This window comes from Myxocyprinus asiaticus, chromosome 20, assembly GCF_019703515.2.
Source record: "Myxocyprinus asiaticus isolate MX2 ecotype Aquarium Trade chromosome 20, UBuf_Myxa_2, whole genome shotgun sequence".
In the NCBI taxonomy this organism is placed as follows: Eukaryota; Metazoa; Chordata; class Actinopteri; order Cypriniformes; family Catostomidae; genus Myxocyprinus; species Myxocyprinus asiaticus.
The window spans coordinates 25619141-25636743 of record NC_059363.1 but is presented as its reverse complement, the minus strand read 5'-3'; the positions used below and the strand labels follow the sequence as shown (position 1 = coordinate 25636743).

The following is a 17603-nucleotide window of genomic DNA, read 5'->3' as shown; positions in this document are numbered from 1 at the left end:
ATGGTATATCCCTACAGGATATATGCTTTGCAGCAAGACGGTCTTCGCAAAACATCTTCGCAAGGTTTTATAACCTAGACGTGGTGTCCATCGCTTCATGAGTCATCTCTGTCTAGAGAACTTACTATTCCAACACCCGGCAGGTGGTCCGGAATATTGACCTGTTATATTTTAATACAGTCGCCTGTGTAGGCCGCAACCCAATTTACTCCCACTAGAAGTCACAAGCACTTCCAATAAAAATAAAAAAAAAACTCCCTCCCTACCTCTGGTACGAAGGGGTTAAATTATACTCTGTGTATTATATGACTCATACACATCCTCAGACTAAGATTAACGTCCCAGCTGGTTTTCACCATGTGTGGTTATTCATTTTCATACACACTAAAGAAATATTATACTAAGTCACTGCCCGATGGGCCTGTGACCTTATATACATATTCTTCTAAGTGTTTTATACCCAGGTGCATCCCAGGGTATTACGTTACGTAGCGCGGTGTGATGGGACACGAACTGAATCGATAGGGAACCTCTCCGGTTACTCTTGTAACCTTGGTTCCCTGAGATGAAGGGAACGAGACATTGCAAACTTGGCCGCACTACTACTTCAGTGTTTCGAGGTACGAGTGATGCATTCTTGTCCTCAGTCAGAAAATTCTGATGAAATGGTGTGTGAGTGCCCGCTTATATAGGGCAAATGCGTGCCTAAAAGGGTGGGGCTCAAACATCATTGCCAATCATAAGATTGGCATTATGATACAAAGGCTTCAACTAGGTCGTGAAAAAGGAATTCCCTAAAGCATTCAGCAATGTCTCATTCCCTTCATCTCAGGGAACCGAGGTCACAAGAGTAACCGGAGACGATTCTCCCAATGACAATGTGACGAGGGCGTGGCCGGGCCGTGATGGAGCACAGCCAGCGCTGAATCAGCTGATCAGCGGGAGAGCGAGATAAGGGGCGGCAGGGGGTGCCGGTTCGAGAGAGAGAGATGCACACGGCCACACTGCACATTTGTTTATGTTGGTTTTAAGTTTACCATTAAACTTTATGTTTACTGTTCAGCTGGTTCCCGCCTCGTCCTTGCCTGTCCTCAATGCGTTTACAGACAGTAACAGTATGGAATAGCTTAGGGTGTTGCAAAGCCTCCAAGCACACGTGATATCACTGCATCAACTGTCAAAATGGGCAGTTAAAAGGCCTGTGTCACGTGAGGAGTTGTTGAGCCAGAGTCACATATTGCTTCTACAGAGTTGTAGAAGAAGTTTGACTGTAATATTCATCGAAGCTTGAGTAACTCAGTGCAGAGAGTGGAATCAATTAAGCCTTAATGACGAAGGCCTCGTGACTCTTTTTTGAAAATGTTGCCATGGCTTCAGGCGGTTAATCTAATCTAATGAACTCCAAAAACGTTTGTCACTCAGCCAACCTCATCACTCAGCCTTTGTGCCTCTAGTGCTATTTGGCAGAAAGGCCTTTCTCTCAATTCATAAATTACCCTTTTGCAGCTAAAAGGCTGAGAGTCATACATTGTTAACTAATTTGTACTACAGTCTAACTGAGAGATCTGGGGCACAGATGAAGAGACTGAAGGGTCTATTACATTGAACTCCACTGTAGACAATTCACTTTTCATGTTAATATACAGTATACATTAAAAAATAATAATACATTCAAAAGAAGCACCAATTAATTGTCAGAGCGCTAACAGTAACACAACATCATGACAGATGTGCAAATAACTTTCTAGAAGCTCAGAAAGAAATACGTGAACGTGCATCTAAAATAATAACATTATATAGCCCTTTTTCTTACCCTGGAGTGGAGCCAGCTGATTGATCGCTGTTCTGTTCCTTCCAGTAGTAGTGGTACAATGATGCGGTAGTGTTCGAGTTTGGTGAACCAACTTTTCAATCGTCTCTCTGTGACAAATGACAAAAAATCCCACCGTTAGTACTTAAGAGGGATGATCAGGGTACCAGAGAAACAGTAAGTGATGCAACTAAGCTGTGGGTGTACTAGAGGCAAGAATTTAAAACAGCCATATGTTAAAAGTATTTTAACTTGCAATTAATCACATATATAAATAGTTGCTGTGAAAGCCCCTCAAATTAAAATAATTCAGTATATATTGATCAAATAATTATAAATAGTTATATTTAAATATTTATAAATATAAAATATATTATAAAAATAATAATTCAGATTATTAAAATGCATTATTGTGGCAGATGAGCATTGTAAAGCATTGATAAAACAAAAAGTGTGTTAAGAAGGCAATAACTTTATTTCCATATTACTGAACATAATCCCATCATTGGATTACAGTCCATGGCAATCCATTTTGCAATTGAATTCAATTTGTCAAAGATATTTTTATTATAAGGGTTTTTCAAAGGACATGTCAATGTACACATGCGTCACACAAACGCTTGTAGAGCACTTTGGTTGCGTCACTGTCACGGATCCACTGGACTCCCTCTCTCACGCCACACTCTGCTCCCTCTCCCTCACTCCACACAGTGCTCACTCTCCCCTGAGTTGATTACATGCACCTGCACGTTATCAGTACTCTAATCATGGACTGCATAAAAACCCCACTCTCACACTCAGTCATTTGTCTGTTCTCGTCTATGTTCACCCTAAGACTTCGGACTCCCTAGCTACTTCATACTTACCAGTTTGTTTACCTATCTTGTTATTTGTTCCCATCATCAGTGTTGGTGTATGTTTCATCCTCCGTGTATTCCTCCAGCAATTTGACTCTCCCATTGTTTATTACAATTCCTACAAGGACCAAAAGACTGTTGTGAGTTTTCTGATCATCTGCACTTTGATAATTACCCTGTTTGGAGTTTACTCACCTGCTGTTTGTGTCATACCTGTGTTTGGATTACCTCACCTGTTTGTTTCACCTCTCATCCATTCCTTTGTCAATAAACCCTGCGATTGAGTCCATCCCTCTGCCTCAGAGTTCTTACTGTGTCAGAAGAACAGACCACCTAACAGGACTCAGCAGATATTCCACCAACACCGACAAGCACAGTCACTATGGGCATGGAGCTGACGGGTGCGTTCATGGAACTGTTCCGACAGGATCTTCCTCTCCTGGAATATTCAACTCAGTTTTACGAACTCGCTGCTACAACCACTATATCGGACTCATACCTCAGAACCATTTATGGAATGGACTAAACTTTCACAGACCTACAGCTCTTCCGGAGGCGGAGAATCTTTCCTTTGCTCATCTATTTAGCCAGGCATACACCTAATTTATCATTCAACTCACAATTAGGCTGCTTTAGTTAGGTCTGCCGGAACCAGAAACCAGAAACACTGATCGTGATCTATAACTCTGCAATAAACTGAATGGCATCTATGCTAATATTATTCTATTTGTTTTCCTGTCTCAACCTCGGGATTCCTATCCTGAGGTCACCAGCACCACCTGGATCCAGCTCCATTCCTGCTTCATGTTGGACTCCACTGCTACGTGTCGCTGAGTGATGATGACTAATAGCAGCCGGTGCCAGCCAAACATCACTTCAGTCTATTATGATGGACTTCAGAGGATGAACTGATGCCAACTCCAACCATAAGACATGGGATACTTCATATGCCATTGGATTTAGGATAGACCTCACCAAAATTACCGGCCAGGTTGAACTGCGATGTACCTAACTAATCTCTGACTGCATCACCTCAGTCTAATGATGGACTACACTCTTGAAATTGAATACATAGTCTATCGATTAATTGCCAACAAAACCCTTCATCAGCCAACTAACAAGGACAATTGCATCTATGTGAACTTCTACAGTTAATCCAGGATGGACTTCAAAGACATTAATCATTAATCTTACAGTTCATACAAAATCTTTGTTTAAACACTGACCCTTAACACTTAGTTTAATAATTTTAAACCATGACTTGCACTATAAATAAGTAATATTGGCATTATATTCATGATGTTAGCCAGAGGGGAACTGGCCCCTACAGTGAGCCTGGTTTCTCCCAAGGTTATTTTTCGCCATTAACCAACATCTTATGGAGTTTTGTGTTCCTTGCCACAGTCACCTTCGGCTTGCTCACTGGGGTTATAAATACAATTATTATTTAATTACTTATTTTTAAACACAATTCACAATTGTATTTTATCAAACTACACAATGATGACTCAAAGACATTATAGATATTACAGTTTCATTTTCTGTTAATGCATGATCTTCTGTAAAGCTGCTTCAAAACGACGTGTGTTGTGACAGGTGCTATACAAATAAAAATTACTTGACTTGATTTTGCGGATTATGTCCGAGCCACGCTGGCCATCCATTACCCCTCGCCATTATCAACACGCGGGACAGAGGTCATTCCCATCACCCCCAAGGTAACTCCTATTCCAGCATTCTCCCCTTACACTGTGGGTTATGACGGGAACCCCGTGCCACCACCGCCACCTGCTCCGAAGACCACGGAGCTTACCTCGGTGTTTATCTTCTAAAGTGTATGATCCTCCACTGATGTCGGTACATTTGGCCATGAAGACCATTCCTCACAGATTACATGCCTGCCACGGTTAACGAGCCGGTGCCCATGCCTGCCATGGTTAACGAGCCAGTTCCCATGCATGCCACGGTTAATGAGCCAGTGCCAATGCCTTTAGCCTCGACCGTCCCAGAGCCAATGCCTGTAGCCTCGACCATTCCCGTAACAACACTCCCAGCTGTCTGGAAGAAGAGGAGAAGAAGGGCTCCTATTCCCCAGTCGCTGCCAGTGCTCACGACCACGGAGGTCATTCCCCAGTTGCTGCCTGTGCTCTCGACCACTAAGGTCAGTTCTCAGTCACTAACGGCCCCTTCGTCCAAGCCTTCCACGGCCCCTTCGTCCAAGCCTTCCACGGCCCCTTGCTCCAAGCCTTCCACAGCCCCTTGCTCCAAGCCTTCCACGGCTCCTTGCTCCAAGCCTTCCACGGATCCTTGTTCCAGGCCTTCCACGGCTTCATCCCTCGAACTTCCGTGGCTCTGCCTTCCATGGCTCTGCCCTTCGAGCCTTCCATGGCTCCGCCTTCCACGGCTTCGTCCCTTGAGCCTCCCGTGGCTCTGCCTTCCATGGCTCCGCCCCTTGAGCCTCTCCTGGCTCTGCCTTCCTTGGCTCTGCCCGTTGAGCCTCCCTCGGATCCGCCTGCCTTCTTCAAGCCTTCCACGGCTCTGCCCTCTGAGCCTTCCACGGCTCTGCCCTCTGAGTCTTCCACGGCTCTGCCTTCTAAGTCTTCTACGGTTCCACCCTCACCCCCTGAATCTCCACCTCCTACAGTTCAGCCCGCTCTGCCACTATCACCACCTCCTGAGTCTCACCTCCGGTTCCTCCTCTTGAGACCCAAATCCTCCATCCTCCTGTGGCTCCACCTGACCACACTCTGGTTCCTCCTCCTGAGTGTCCAGTTTTTGATCCTCCAGCAGCTCCACCTCCTGAATCTCAAACTCCTGCTCTTCCTATGGTTCTTCCCGCTTTTCATCCTGAGACTCCTCCTCTGACTGCTCTGCCTGCTCCATCTCTGGACCCATCACCAGCTCTGCCATTGGGATCTCAAGTCCCTACTCCGGCTTCTCTGCCTCTGGATCCGCCTATGGCTCCGCCCCCTAGGTTTCCACCTCCTGTGGCCAAACCGCCGGACCCCGTTCCCTTCCTAGAGCTGCCTCCCAAACCTCCTGACCCTGTCCCTGCTCTGTGGCCGCCTCCCAGGCTTCCTGACCCTGTCCCTGCTCTGTGGCCGCCTCCCAGGCCTCCTGAACCTGTCCCTGCTCTGTGGCCGTCTACCAAGCCTCCTGACCCAGTCCTTGCCCAATGGTCACCTCCCTGGTCTCCTGATCATCCACAGACTCCTCCCAGGCCACCAGATTGTCTGCCAATTCCTCTTGATCATCCTCCTGGATCCTCCCCTGCCATCTGTGTCCTCCTGGCCTCCATCTTTGGGCGCAGTCCAAAAGCAAACCTCGAAAAGCAGTCATTTGTCTATTCTTGTCTATGTTCACCCTAAGACTTCGGAATCCCTAGCTACTTCATACTTACCAGTTTGTTTACTTACCTTGTTATTTGTTCCCATCATCTGAGTTTGGTGTATGTTTCATCCTCCATGTATTCCTCCAGCGATTTGACTCTCCCATTGTTTGTTACGATTCCTACAAGGACCAAAAGACTGTTGTGAGTTTTCTGATCATCTGCATTTTGTTAATTACCCTGTTTGTTACTCACCTGCTGTTTGTGTCATACCTGTGTTTGGATTACCTCACCTGTTTGTTTCACCTCTCATCCATTCCCTTGTCAATAAAACCTGCAATTGAGTCCATCCCTCTGCCTCCGAGGGTTCTTACTGTGACAGTCACGTCATAAACTTAGCGTTTTTAGATCGCTGTGTAAAGTTAAATGTAATTTGAAACTTTGAAAAACATAGAGATAGAATGTAGAGATCCCTGCATTCGGAACTGTGCTCCACTTAGCTGTGGTTGAATGCAAGTACCCATTCTCGCATTCTGCTATTGCTAGTGTCAAGCAAGCCTGAGTGTTTTTTGATGTCTGTACAGCTGCACATTGCCTATACAGCTGGAGTTCGCTTACTGCCCCCCTTTTGAAAACAGGTGGTACTTATAGCTTGAATTGCTCTGATGGTAGGAGTATTCCTTATTACAATCCGGGGACATGATTAATTGTGTTAATTTTTTAACACATAATTTTTTATAGAATTAATTGCACCAAATGAATGCGTTAAATCGACAGCCCTAGTTAAAAGTGAAAGTGTATGCTAAAGTGTCATGTGTATTTTGTTGATTCATGTTTTTCATGTCTTTTATTTTGAAAAGTTTATTTCCTGTTTCATGTCATGTGTCCCTAGTCAGGTGATGTCCTGTTTTCCCTCCATGTTCATGTGTCTTGTTTTCATTGGTTTATTGTCTTGTTATTCTATTATCAGTTCTGTTTGTTCATTGGTTATCTTTGTCATGTGTTCTCCCAAGTCCATGTATTTAGCCCTCATGTTTTCCCATTGTGCTTTGTGAAGTGTTGTAGATGTTTGGTAACGTCATGTCATGTCATGTCATGTCATGTCATGTCATGTCATGTCATGTCATGTCAAGTCAAGTCAAGTTTATGCTATGTCAAGTTTATGTCAAGTCAAGACTATAGGCAAGTTCATGTTTATGCTTATGTTTCATGTTTATAGTTATGGTTATTTGGATATCACTTTTGTTTAATAAATTGCACTTGGGTTCTTCATTCCATCATCATCGTCTTCATCATTGTCAGCACCAGCAGCATCGTTTCATAAAGAGAGAAGTAAGCAGTCAGGGCTGCAGTAAATTAGCACCAGCATACTGCAAGTAGATGCTAAGATAAAGACAATTAACTCAATACAGCAAAGCTTAGCTCAAAACACTTAAAACCAAAGTTATACTAGAGTATCTGGAGTATAATGTAGGGTGCATGTCTTCATCTGTTGTCAGTATATGCATGCACATATAGTACAACTGGGGTCCAAAAGTCTACAAACTTTTGAGTCAAAAACTTAATAAGAAAAGATTATGAATGTTGCAAAGAGCAGCTTGTGTGCTTCAATGGGAGCAAGGAAATCAGATTTTTGTATAAAGTCACAAATTAACTTTCCTTATAGTGACCAAGAAATAGGGTAGAATCTTAAATATTTCCTCTTCTTTTTGTCAAAACCCCGATTTTTTTTTTTTTTATGTTATTTTGGACTTTTGGACCCCACTGTACATTTCATTCTTTGCCTTATACTGGCTGAAATGTAGCTTTAAGAGCGAAAGAAAGCAGGGCAGTGACAGCACAACAGCTCTCTAAGGGCCAAAAGCCTTTCTGTAATTTATTTCTCTCTCCCTCACTGTGACTCACACTGTCACAAACACAAGGACTCCTGCTCACCACCAGAGGTCCACCTTGCCCGAGTTCTGAGGGCACCTTGAACTACACTTCCCAACATGCCTACCTGGATTGATTACACTTACACCTGTTTCCTATTTCATAGACTATTTAACGATAGTCATTGCGAAGTCTTGTTTTGCTCCTGCTAATTCTGAGCATTTTCCTCTGTTTATACTGCCTGCCTGTGTTCGACTTCTGCCTGTTACCCACTGTTTGATACTCTACTGCCTACCTTGTTTACCCATTGTTTACCTGGACTCTTACTGTGATTGTTTACTGCCTGCCCTGACCATTGCCTGTTTATTACAATTTCTCTCATCTGTCTACGCTGTTCCATTACTGGTGATTTACCCTGCCTGTCTGTTTATGAGTTGCACATTTATTATTAAACTGCATATGGATCTTAACCTCTGTTCTCCGGAGTCTGTTACAGAAGACTTCGCCAACTACAGATCCAGCGGAGCTTGGTGCAGACTTGAAATTTTGTTCTTATGTTAGTGAGAATGCAAGACGACCATAACTCTGCCTTAAGCAGTGTGGAATTATCTACTGAAGTTTTCGCTCAAGCTAATGTGTTGGCTGCCCACCAACAGCAACTCACCCGGCTGACTGCTTCTACGGAGGAATTAGTAAATCTCTTTCAAAACCTCCACATTCATGCATAGGACCAACCGCCACATGCATCTCAACCCATTCTGGTGAATAACCCTCCTTCTCCGAACACCATTACCGCCAATCCATGTCTTGCTTTTCCGGAGAGGTTTGATGGCACATCAGCTAGGTGCAAGGGGTTTCTGATGCAGTGTTTGATGTTTGTTAAGCAGCAATCCATGCTATATCCCACTGATGACAGTCGCATCTTTTGTATGCTCCTTATTGTCCTTTTTGTCAGTCCTCTGGACTGGGCTACCGCTATATGGTCTTGTGAAGGTTCGAGGTTCACCAACTTTGATGATTTTCTCCAGCAATTCCAAGAAGTATTCGGGCATCCCGAGGGTGGAAAGAACGCTGGTGAGCTGTTACTCTCACTCCAACAGGGGAAGGACACCGCTGCCGAGTATGCGCTTACATTCCGCATTCTCGCTGCGCAGACTGTATGGGTGGAGGACGCACTCAAGTTGCTTTTCCGAAGGGAACTCAATCTGGAACTGCAATCCGAGCTGGCATGCCGCGATGAAGGGAGAACCCTGGACCAGTTTATCAACCTAACCATTCTCCTCGATAATCTCATCCGCTCTCAAAGACCGGTCCACTTATCTACTGTCACTTCACAGACCACATCCAGCACTGGTGGAACTGAATCAATGCAGATTGGGCACACTCATCTGATGTCGGAGGAGAGAGAACGGCGCATGAAGCTCCATCTGTGTTTATACTGTGGTCAGGCCGGACATCTTCGAGCAACCTGTCCCTTACGGCCAGTCCAATCATCTAAACCGGCAGTGAGTGATGTCTTGACTCCTCTTTTCACTTCTTCCTGTATTAAAGTACCCGTCACTATAACTGGTTGTCAGAACATAATCACCACCCAAGCCACGATCGATTCTGGTGCCGCAAGCAATTTTATTGATGAGGGCTTAGCCAAGAGGTTAGAGATACCACTAATCCCCTGTGAATCTCCTTTGGCAGGGGCAGCGTTAGATGGACGCCCCCGCGAACCGGCCAAGTTCACTTCACCACTACGGACATCACCCTCCAAGTTGGCACTATTCACACTGAAAGAACATGCCTTTATATCATTAATTCTCCTCACAACGATGTGATACTTGGATTACCGTGGCTTTAACAACACAATCCTCAAATCTCTTGGTGTGAAGGACAAATTTTCCGGTGGGACTCAAGTTGCTTCTCCAGCTGCCTAAAGCCCATTTCACCTGTTTCCATCGGATCCACTACTTTCACGGAGGTTCCCTCTTCAGTGCTCTGAGTATGACGACTTTGTTGAAGCTTTTAGTAAGGCCAAAGCTTCTCAACTTCCTCCTCACCGTTCCAGTGATTGTGCTATTGAACTCTTGCCTGGCACTACATTACCACGAGGTAGGATCTTTCCTTTGTCTGAACCCGAATCTGAGGCTATGAAAAACTACATTGAGGAAGAACTGGCAAAGGGCTTCATCCGACCATCCACCTCACCCGCAGCAGCCAGGTTCTTCTTCGTTGGCAAGAAGGATGGTGGGCTCCGTCCTTGCATTGATTACTGTGCTCTCAACGACATTACGGTAAATTTCCGTTATGCTTTACCTCTGGTCCCAGCAGCACTTGAACAGTTACGCTCCACAAGATACTTCACCAACCTCGACTTTTGCAGTGCATACAACCTCATATGCATTCCAGGAGGGGGACGAATGGAAGACAGCATTCTCCACCAGCAGTGGCCACTACAAATATCTGGTCATGCCTTTCGGATTGGCCAACAGTCCTTCGGTCTTCCAGTCATTCATTAATGATGTCTTCAGAGACGTGCTTAACCGGTGGGTTACTGTCTACATCGACGATATCCCCATTATTAAAACTCTCTGGAAGAACACATCACACATGTTCGAGCAGTCCTTCAGTGTCTAATCCACCACCAAATCTACACCAAAGCCAAGAAGTGTGAGTTCCATCAGACCTCTGTGTCTTTCCTTGGCTACGTCATCAGCCTAGAGGGGGTCACCTTGGACGACAGTAAGGTATGTGCAGTACTAAACTGGCCTCAACCTACTTCCGTGAAGGAGATGCAATGCTTCCTGGTGTTCACCAATTTCTACAGGTGATTTATCCGAAATTTCAGTTCAGTCGCTGCCCCGCTGATGTCATTGTTAAGGGGAGGGGGCTCCAAACTGTGTTGCAATGACCCTCCAAGCCTTCAAGAACCTGAAGTCTCGCTTCACCTCCGCTCCCATCCTGCACCATTCTGACCCCAACACACCTTTCATGGTTGAAGTGGACACCTCTAACACGGGAATCAGAGCCATTCTCTCACAACGTCATGGAACGCCCCCGAAACTCTACCCTTGCACACACTTTTCCCGTAAGCTATCTCCTGCAGAGCAAAACTACGATGTGGGCAACCAAGAAATGCTGGCTATGAAAGTGGCCCTAGAGGAACGGCAACATTGGCTGGAGGGGGTGAGACATCCTTTCCTCATGTTTACAGACCACAGAAACCTAGAATATTTACGCTCTGCTAAGAGACTGAATCCTAAGCAGGCTAGGTGGGCGTTGTTCTTTACTCGATTCAGTTTCACCATTACCTGTCGTCCAGGTTCCAAAAATTCCAAAGCCGATGCTCTCTCTCGTCTGTTTGAGTCTGACACTCAGACCCCAGACATCTGAACCCATCATCCCCAAGTCTCTAATCTTGGCTCTGGTTCAATGGGATATTATGACCGAGATCGCCCAAGCTCAGATTCAGGACTTGACTCCTCCTGACTGCCCTCCTGAGAAAACCTACGTTCCATGACTCCTTCGGGAAAAGACCTTACAATGGGTCCATACTACCACCAGTTCCGGAAACCCAGGTATAACAGCCACAATACAACTGCTTCGGAACCGTTTCTGGTGTAACACCATGCAGGCGGAAACCATTGCCTACATCAACAACTGTCCCACCTGTGCAGCAAACAAATCATCCAGGCAACATCCTGCAGGACTCCTCCAACCTCTGCCTATTCCCCATCGTCCTTGGTCTCACATTGCCATCGACTTCATCACTGATCTCCCTGTCTCTCAAGGTAACACCGTCATTCTTACTGTCATTGATTGATTCTCTAAATCATGTCAATTAATCCCTCTGCCCAAGCTCCCCACAGCCTTCGAGACTGCAGAACATCTTATGCATCAGGTGTTTCGCTTCTAGGGACTACCTGAAGACATTATCTCCGACAGGGGTCCTCAGTTTACATCCCGGGTCTGGAAGGCATTCTTTCAACAACTCAACATCAACATCAACATCAGTCTCACTTCAGGTTACCACCCTCAATCAAACGGCCAGACCGAGCACTTAAACCAGGAGATCACGCGCTTTCTTAGAATGTATTGTCGCCACGAACTCAATGACTCCTCCTACTCACCACCAGAGGTCCCCCTCACCTGAGTTCTGAGGGCACCTCGAACTACACTTCCCAGCATACCTACCTGAATTGATTACACTTACACCTTTTTCCTATTTCATAGACTATTTAAGCGCTGTTCTAACAATAGTCATTGCGAAGTCTTGTTTTGCTCCTGCTAACATTTCTGAGCGTTTTCCTCTGTTTATATTGCATGCCTGTGTTCGAATTCTGCCTGTTACCCACCATTTGATACTCTGCTACCTGCCTTGTTTACCCATTGTTTATGTTGGTGCAGCTATCATTTTGAGGACTCTCCATAGACATAATGATTTGTATACTGTACGAACTATAGATTCTATCCCCTAACCCTACCCCTAAACCTAACTCTCACAAAAAACTTTCTGCATTTTTACATTTTCAATAAAACATCGTTTAGTATGTTTTTTAAGCGATTTGAATTATGGGACACTAGAAATGTCCTCATAAACCACATTTATAGCATAATACCCTTGTAATTACCAGTTTGTAACCTAAAACAAGTCCTCATAAACCACTTAAACCTGCCCACACACACACACACATCCTTAATATGCAGACTGAAAAAAAAAAATCCAATCAATCTGTCTTTATAAAAACATTGTTTAAACAAATGCTAGGATCTTTTCTATATTTGTAATATTTATTACACAGCTCTCTGAAATACCTGATTATGATTGGTCAATCGCAGCATTCTGTGGACAACTATTTTTGTATAATGACCACTAAAGTGTATAATTGACAGTTGTCCCAGAAAACCGATTTCCTAGATGTGCAATTTTCATGTCTCGTGTCACTCAGCTGTCTCTTTCTTCTCACATAATAGAACAAAGTCAACTCGAATAAATATTCTGGGCTTTTTTAAGAACGGTACATCTTAAACACAGTTCTATGTGATGCAGCATACAAGTCAGTAGGACTGAGCGATTTAAACGATATAATCGAGATAATTTTGCTGACGATGTAATATGTACCAGTATCGTGAATATCACGATGATTTTAATGTGCTTTCATATGGCCATTAAGTTTCATAAAGAGCAAATCAGCAGACTAATTTCCACAATCCTTCAGGGCTGCACAATTAAACAAAATAACAAAAATGGCAAGTTGGTCATATGTGATTATTAAACCACAAAAGGCTGTGATTTAAAGATATAAATGGTCTGTTTGTGATTCAGAACAAACCAGTGACACGCTGATCTGTGTGCACGTGCATGGCGGCGCTCTCAGATCAGTTCACGTGCATTGTGAAATCAAAGTAATGCAGGTTCAAGCATTCGCACAATTCCAAACATTAGTAACAGTTACAAGTTATTATACAAATCTACAAATGCGGCACAGAATAATAGAAAAGGAGGAGATTGCAGCGTTTCAGGAAATGCAGAACATTGTAAACTGTCAATTACACATTGCCTTTTCTGTGTCGAAATAAAAGCCCCCAGGTGAAGATGAAGTTGTAAGGTTGGGTACGAGGAGTGGAAGAGGAAGAGAGGAGATGCAGGAGTTGACTCTTTCAATCATTTAATTATAATCGTAGGAGTAGAACAAATGCTGGAGTGGAACAAACACTGGAGTAGAACAAACTATAAATCTAAACATCAAAACTTAACATAACACTTCAAGGACTGACAAAAGAATGGGCAAAACTAGAGGATATTTATACAAAAGGAACTAATGAGGGAATGGAATACAGATGAGGATAATAAGAAACAGATGGAAGTGATGAGGGCAGTGCACTATGGAAAATGAAGTCCGGGGGAAAACTTCAAAATAAGAGTCCTTGAAGAAAGTGAGGGAGACAGACTGTGACATTACCTCCCCCCCATTAAAGGGCAACTCCTGGCACCCAAAGACAGATGAGGGTAGGGTGACACAGAAGGTGAAGGAGGATCCAAGGAGGATGATCCAGGGGCCTGGGGGGTGACTTCAGGGCTGGGAAAGGATCCAGAGGCCTGGGGGGCGGCTTCAGGGTAAGGACTGAGTCAGGAGGCCTGGGGGGCGGCCACAAGGCAAGGACTGGGTCAGGAGGTGGAACCGCAGGAGGTGGAGACTCTGGGGAAGTGGGCGGAGCCATGGAAGACTCTGAGGGCAGAACTATGGAAGAGTCTGAGGGTGGAGCTAGGAGAGGCTTGACGAAGGCAGGCGGAGCCATGGAAGGTGGAGCCATGGAAGGGGGAGCCGTGAGAGGCTCGAGGGGCGGAACTGGGAATCTTAGTGTCCGGAGCATAGTCGAAGGCTCGAAGGACCATGGTGGAGCCGGGGGCTCGGAGGACCGAGGCAGCGCCGAAGGCTCAGAGGTCTGAGGCGGAGCTGGGGGATTGGAGGACTGAGGCGGAGCCAGTGGGACTGAGGACCAATTGAGGGACCCCGGTGATGCTGATAGGCTGACGGCCCATGGTGGAAATGAGGGGACATAGAGCCGAGGTGTTGATGAGGGATCAGAGGGCCAAAGCGGAGTCCAGGGCTCAGAGGGCCAAGGAGGAGTCGGAGGGTAGACAGATTCCCTTTCCAGTGAAATCTCAGGGGTCGATGGTCGAGCCGATGACTTGGAACCGGCTGACGAGAAAGAGGAGTCATCGTCTTGAGTGGAGCCAGCGGAAGAGGAAGGGCCAGGGAACTGGAAGGAACCAGAGTGTCCATTAAGCTGACTGGAACCAGCTGAGGATGAAGGGTAGTCAGGGTGGGAACCAGGGCGGGGAGCAAGTCCAGGTCTATTAACCTGGCGAGAACTGGCTCAGGGGTGGTAAAGGCAACAGGTATTAGCACTGGGACGGTCGAGGCTACAGGCACTGGCTCTGGGACGGTCGAGGCTACAGGCACTGGCTCTGGGACGGTCGAGGCTACAGGCACTGGCTCTGGGACGGTCGAGGCTACAGGCACTGGCTCTGGGACGGTCGAGGCTACAGGCACTGGCTCTGGGACGGTCGAGGCTACAGGCACTGGCTCTGGCTCATTGACCATGGCAGGCGTGGGCGCTGGCTCGCTGACCGTGGCAGGCGTGGGTGCTAGCACGCTGACCGTGGCAGGCTTAGGAGGAGGAGTCATGGACGGCTTGGAAGGAGGAATCGTGAAAGGCATGGAGCAAGCTGGAGAGGAGTAACCGTGGTAATAGAATATAGTGAGGGGTGATGGATATTCTAAGTAGAAAGGATATAATCTGCAAGGGATAGATTCTCTGCCTCCAGAAGTGCTGTAGGTCGGTGAAAATTTAAACCCATACCATAAATGGATTTGAGGTATAAATCCGATATGGAGGTTGTAGCAGCGAGTTGGTAGAATTTAGTAGAATATTCCAGGAGGGGAAGATCCTGCCTGAACAGTTCCATGAACACCCCTGTTAGCTCCATGCTCAATGTGTTTTGCTCATTGAGGTCTGGCTTTTATGAGAGGAGGATAAGTGGGATCGCTGGAGTAGAGGAGGCCATTTGGAAGAGTAGGTAAGTAAATCCTTATTCTTTGTAGGTCAGTCCTTCTATAACGTTGGATACGAGGAGTGGAAGAGGAAGAGAGGAGACTCAGGAGTAGATTCTTTCAATCAGTTAATTATGATCATAGGAGTAGAACAAACACTGGAGTGGAAACAAACGCTGGAGTGGAACAAACAAAAAGCTCAACAGTAGTAATCGCTGGAGTGGAACAAATACTGGAATGGAACAAACACTGGAGTAGAACAAACTATAAATCTAAACATCAAAACTTAACACAACATAACACTTCAAGGACTGACAAAGGAATGGGCAAAACTAGAGGATATTTATACAAAAGGAACTAATGAGGAAATGGAATACAGGTGAGGATAATAAGAAACAGATGGAAGTGATGAGGGCAGTGCACTATGGGAAATGAAGTCCGGAGGAAAACTTCAAAATAAGATTCCTTGAAGAATGTGAGGGAGACAGACTGTGACAGAAGTAAACAGGACAGAAATATATTATCAGAATAATAATGATAATTCAGCATTATATTATAATAATAAACCTGACGTGTCCCACAGTAATAATTTAGTATTATGCAATGTTCAGCTGGGGTTTCAAAGATAAGTCAGTGAAGTAGCTTTGCACACCTTGTTCATTCAAAAAAACATATTAGTAAAAACATTTGAAGGTAAATAATGCTTTTTATTAAGCTACTATGTATCATTGTGTATGAAATATAAATATAAAGTGCATTTCAATGAAAATTATTAAATTTCATTCTTGTGTTTATTTAATGAAAAAGTAATTATTAGATTTGTATTTAATGCTTTTAAAATATTTAATCTACTTAGCTACAGTGGCTGTTTGGATGAAATGATGGTTCCTCCTATATCATGCACGGTATAAAGCTGTATAAAGCTCCTAGATCACATCTAGTTTTTCACAACTCATGTTTTCTGGAGTTTTTTGTCTATTAAAATTTCTTGGAAATATGTTTTTTTTTTTCAATGTTTTGTCAGCAGAACGACCAAAAACACTTTAAATAACAGTACAACCCATTGAAGAGACCTCAAGTCTATCCCTCACAGCCTTGTTGCCATTCCTGTCATAAATTAAAGATGGCCCTGCTGTGAATATGGCCCATAGTGCTATCTGTGGGTGCTAACGGCGGGTGTTTTTGCAAAAATATATGTGAGGTCCCTGTAAATGAAGTGGTTCAAGGTCCAATTTAATATTTTAGATAGAAATAAGTTGCACTTACAGGAATATTCTGGGTTCAATACAAGTTAAGTTCAAACGACAGCATTTGTGGCATTACCACAAAATATATTTTGACTCATTCCTTCTTTTCTTTAAAGTATTGTAATATAAAAATATTAATATAAAATATTGTTTAGGTCTTTTGGCAATACTTTTAAAAAAGTGAGTATTTTAATGTTTACAGACTGGCCCCATTCACCTCCATTGTAAGTGTTTTACTGTAACCCAGATTTTTACTTTTTTTTAAAGAAAACAAGTCAAGTCAAAATAATTTTTTGTGGTAATCAACATTATGCCACAAATGCAGTCGACTGTCAGCATAAAAGTAATCCATTGGACTCCAATGGTTAAATAAATGTCTTCTAAAGTGACACGATCACTTTGGGTGAGAAACAAATCAATATTTAAGTCCTTTTTCACTATAAATGTTCACGTCCAGTTGCTTTCCAATACACGTTCATGAGAGGACCGAGGCCACACAGCCTCTTGCATGACGTAAGCACGCTGGCATGTTCAAATGAAAGCAAAACCAATAAAGCCAACCTAAGGCATCTTTCTCCCATCACGGTGAACAGTGTTCTGTTGTAAACAAACCGAGTTGTACTTCCGGTTGTATCGCTCATGCGTCAATTCTCGCGTGAAAATGCCAACGCGCATACACTTAGAGAGTATGCTATGTATCCTCCTGAGACCCGAGCATGACTGCTGTGTGCATTGTCCATTTCCCTTTTTGATTTGTAACTAGTAGCACCTAATAAACATGCATTAAATATATATATGTATATATATATATTGTGAAATTTTAAATAATACCAAACTATAAAAAGTCATATTTTTTTAATCAAATTGTTTATTATATTTCCACAACACAACCATAACTCCGCTGTGATCTGCGGCATGTTGTTTGTCACATGACTCCATTCG

The 17603-nt window shown here is 44.2% G+C and overlaps 1 protein-coding gene across 1 annotated transcript in view; it reads right to left on the bottom strand.

Annotated features, from left to right (window-relative positions):
- Window positions 1-17603, bottom strand: part of adam12b (ADAM metallopeptidase domain 12b) — a 184268-nt gene that overhangs the window by 147166 nt on the left and 19499 nt on the right. Inside the window, exon 2 of the mRNA XM_051646093.1 lies at window positions 1814-1920. Coding sequence (XP_051502053.1) covers window positions 1814-1920 — 107 coding nt within the window. The remainder of the gene's footprint in view (window positions 1-1813; window positions 1921-17603) is intronic.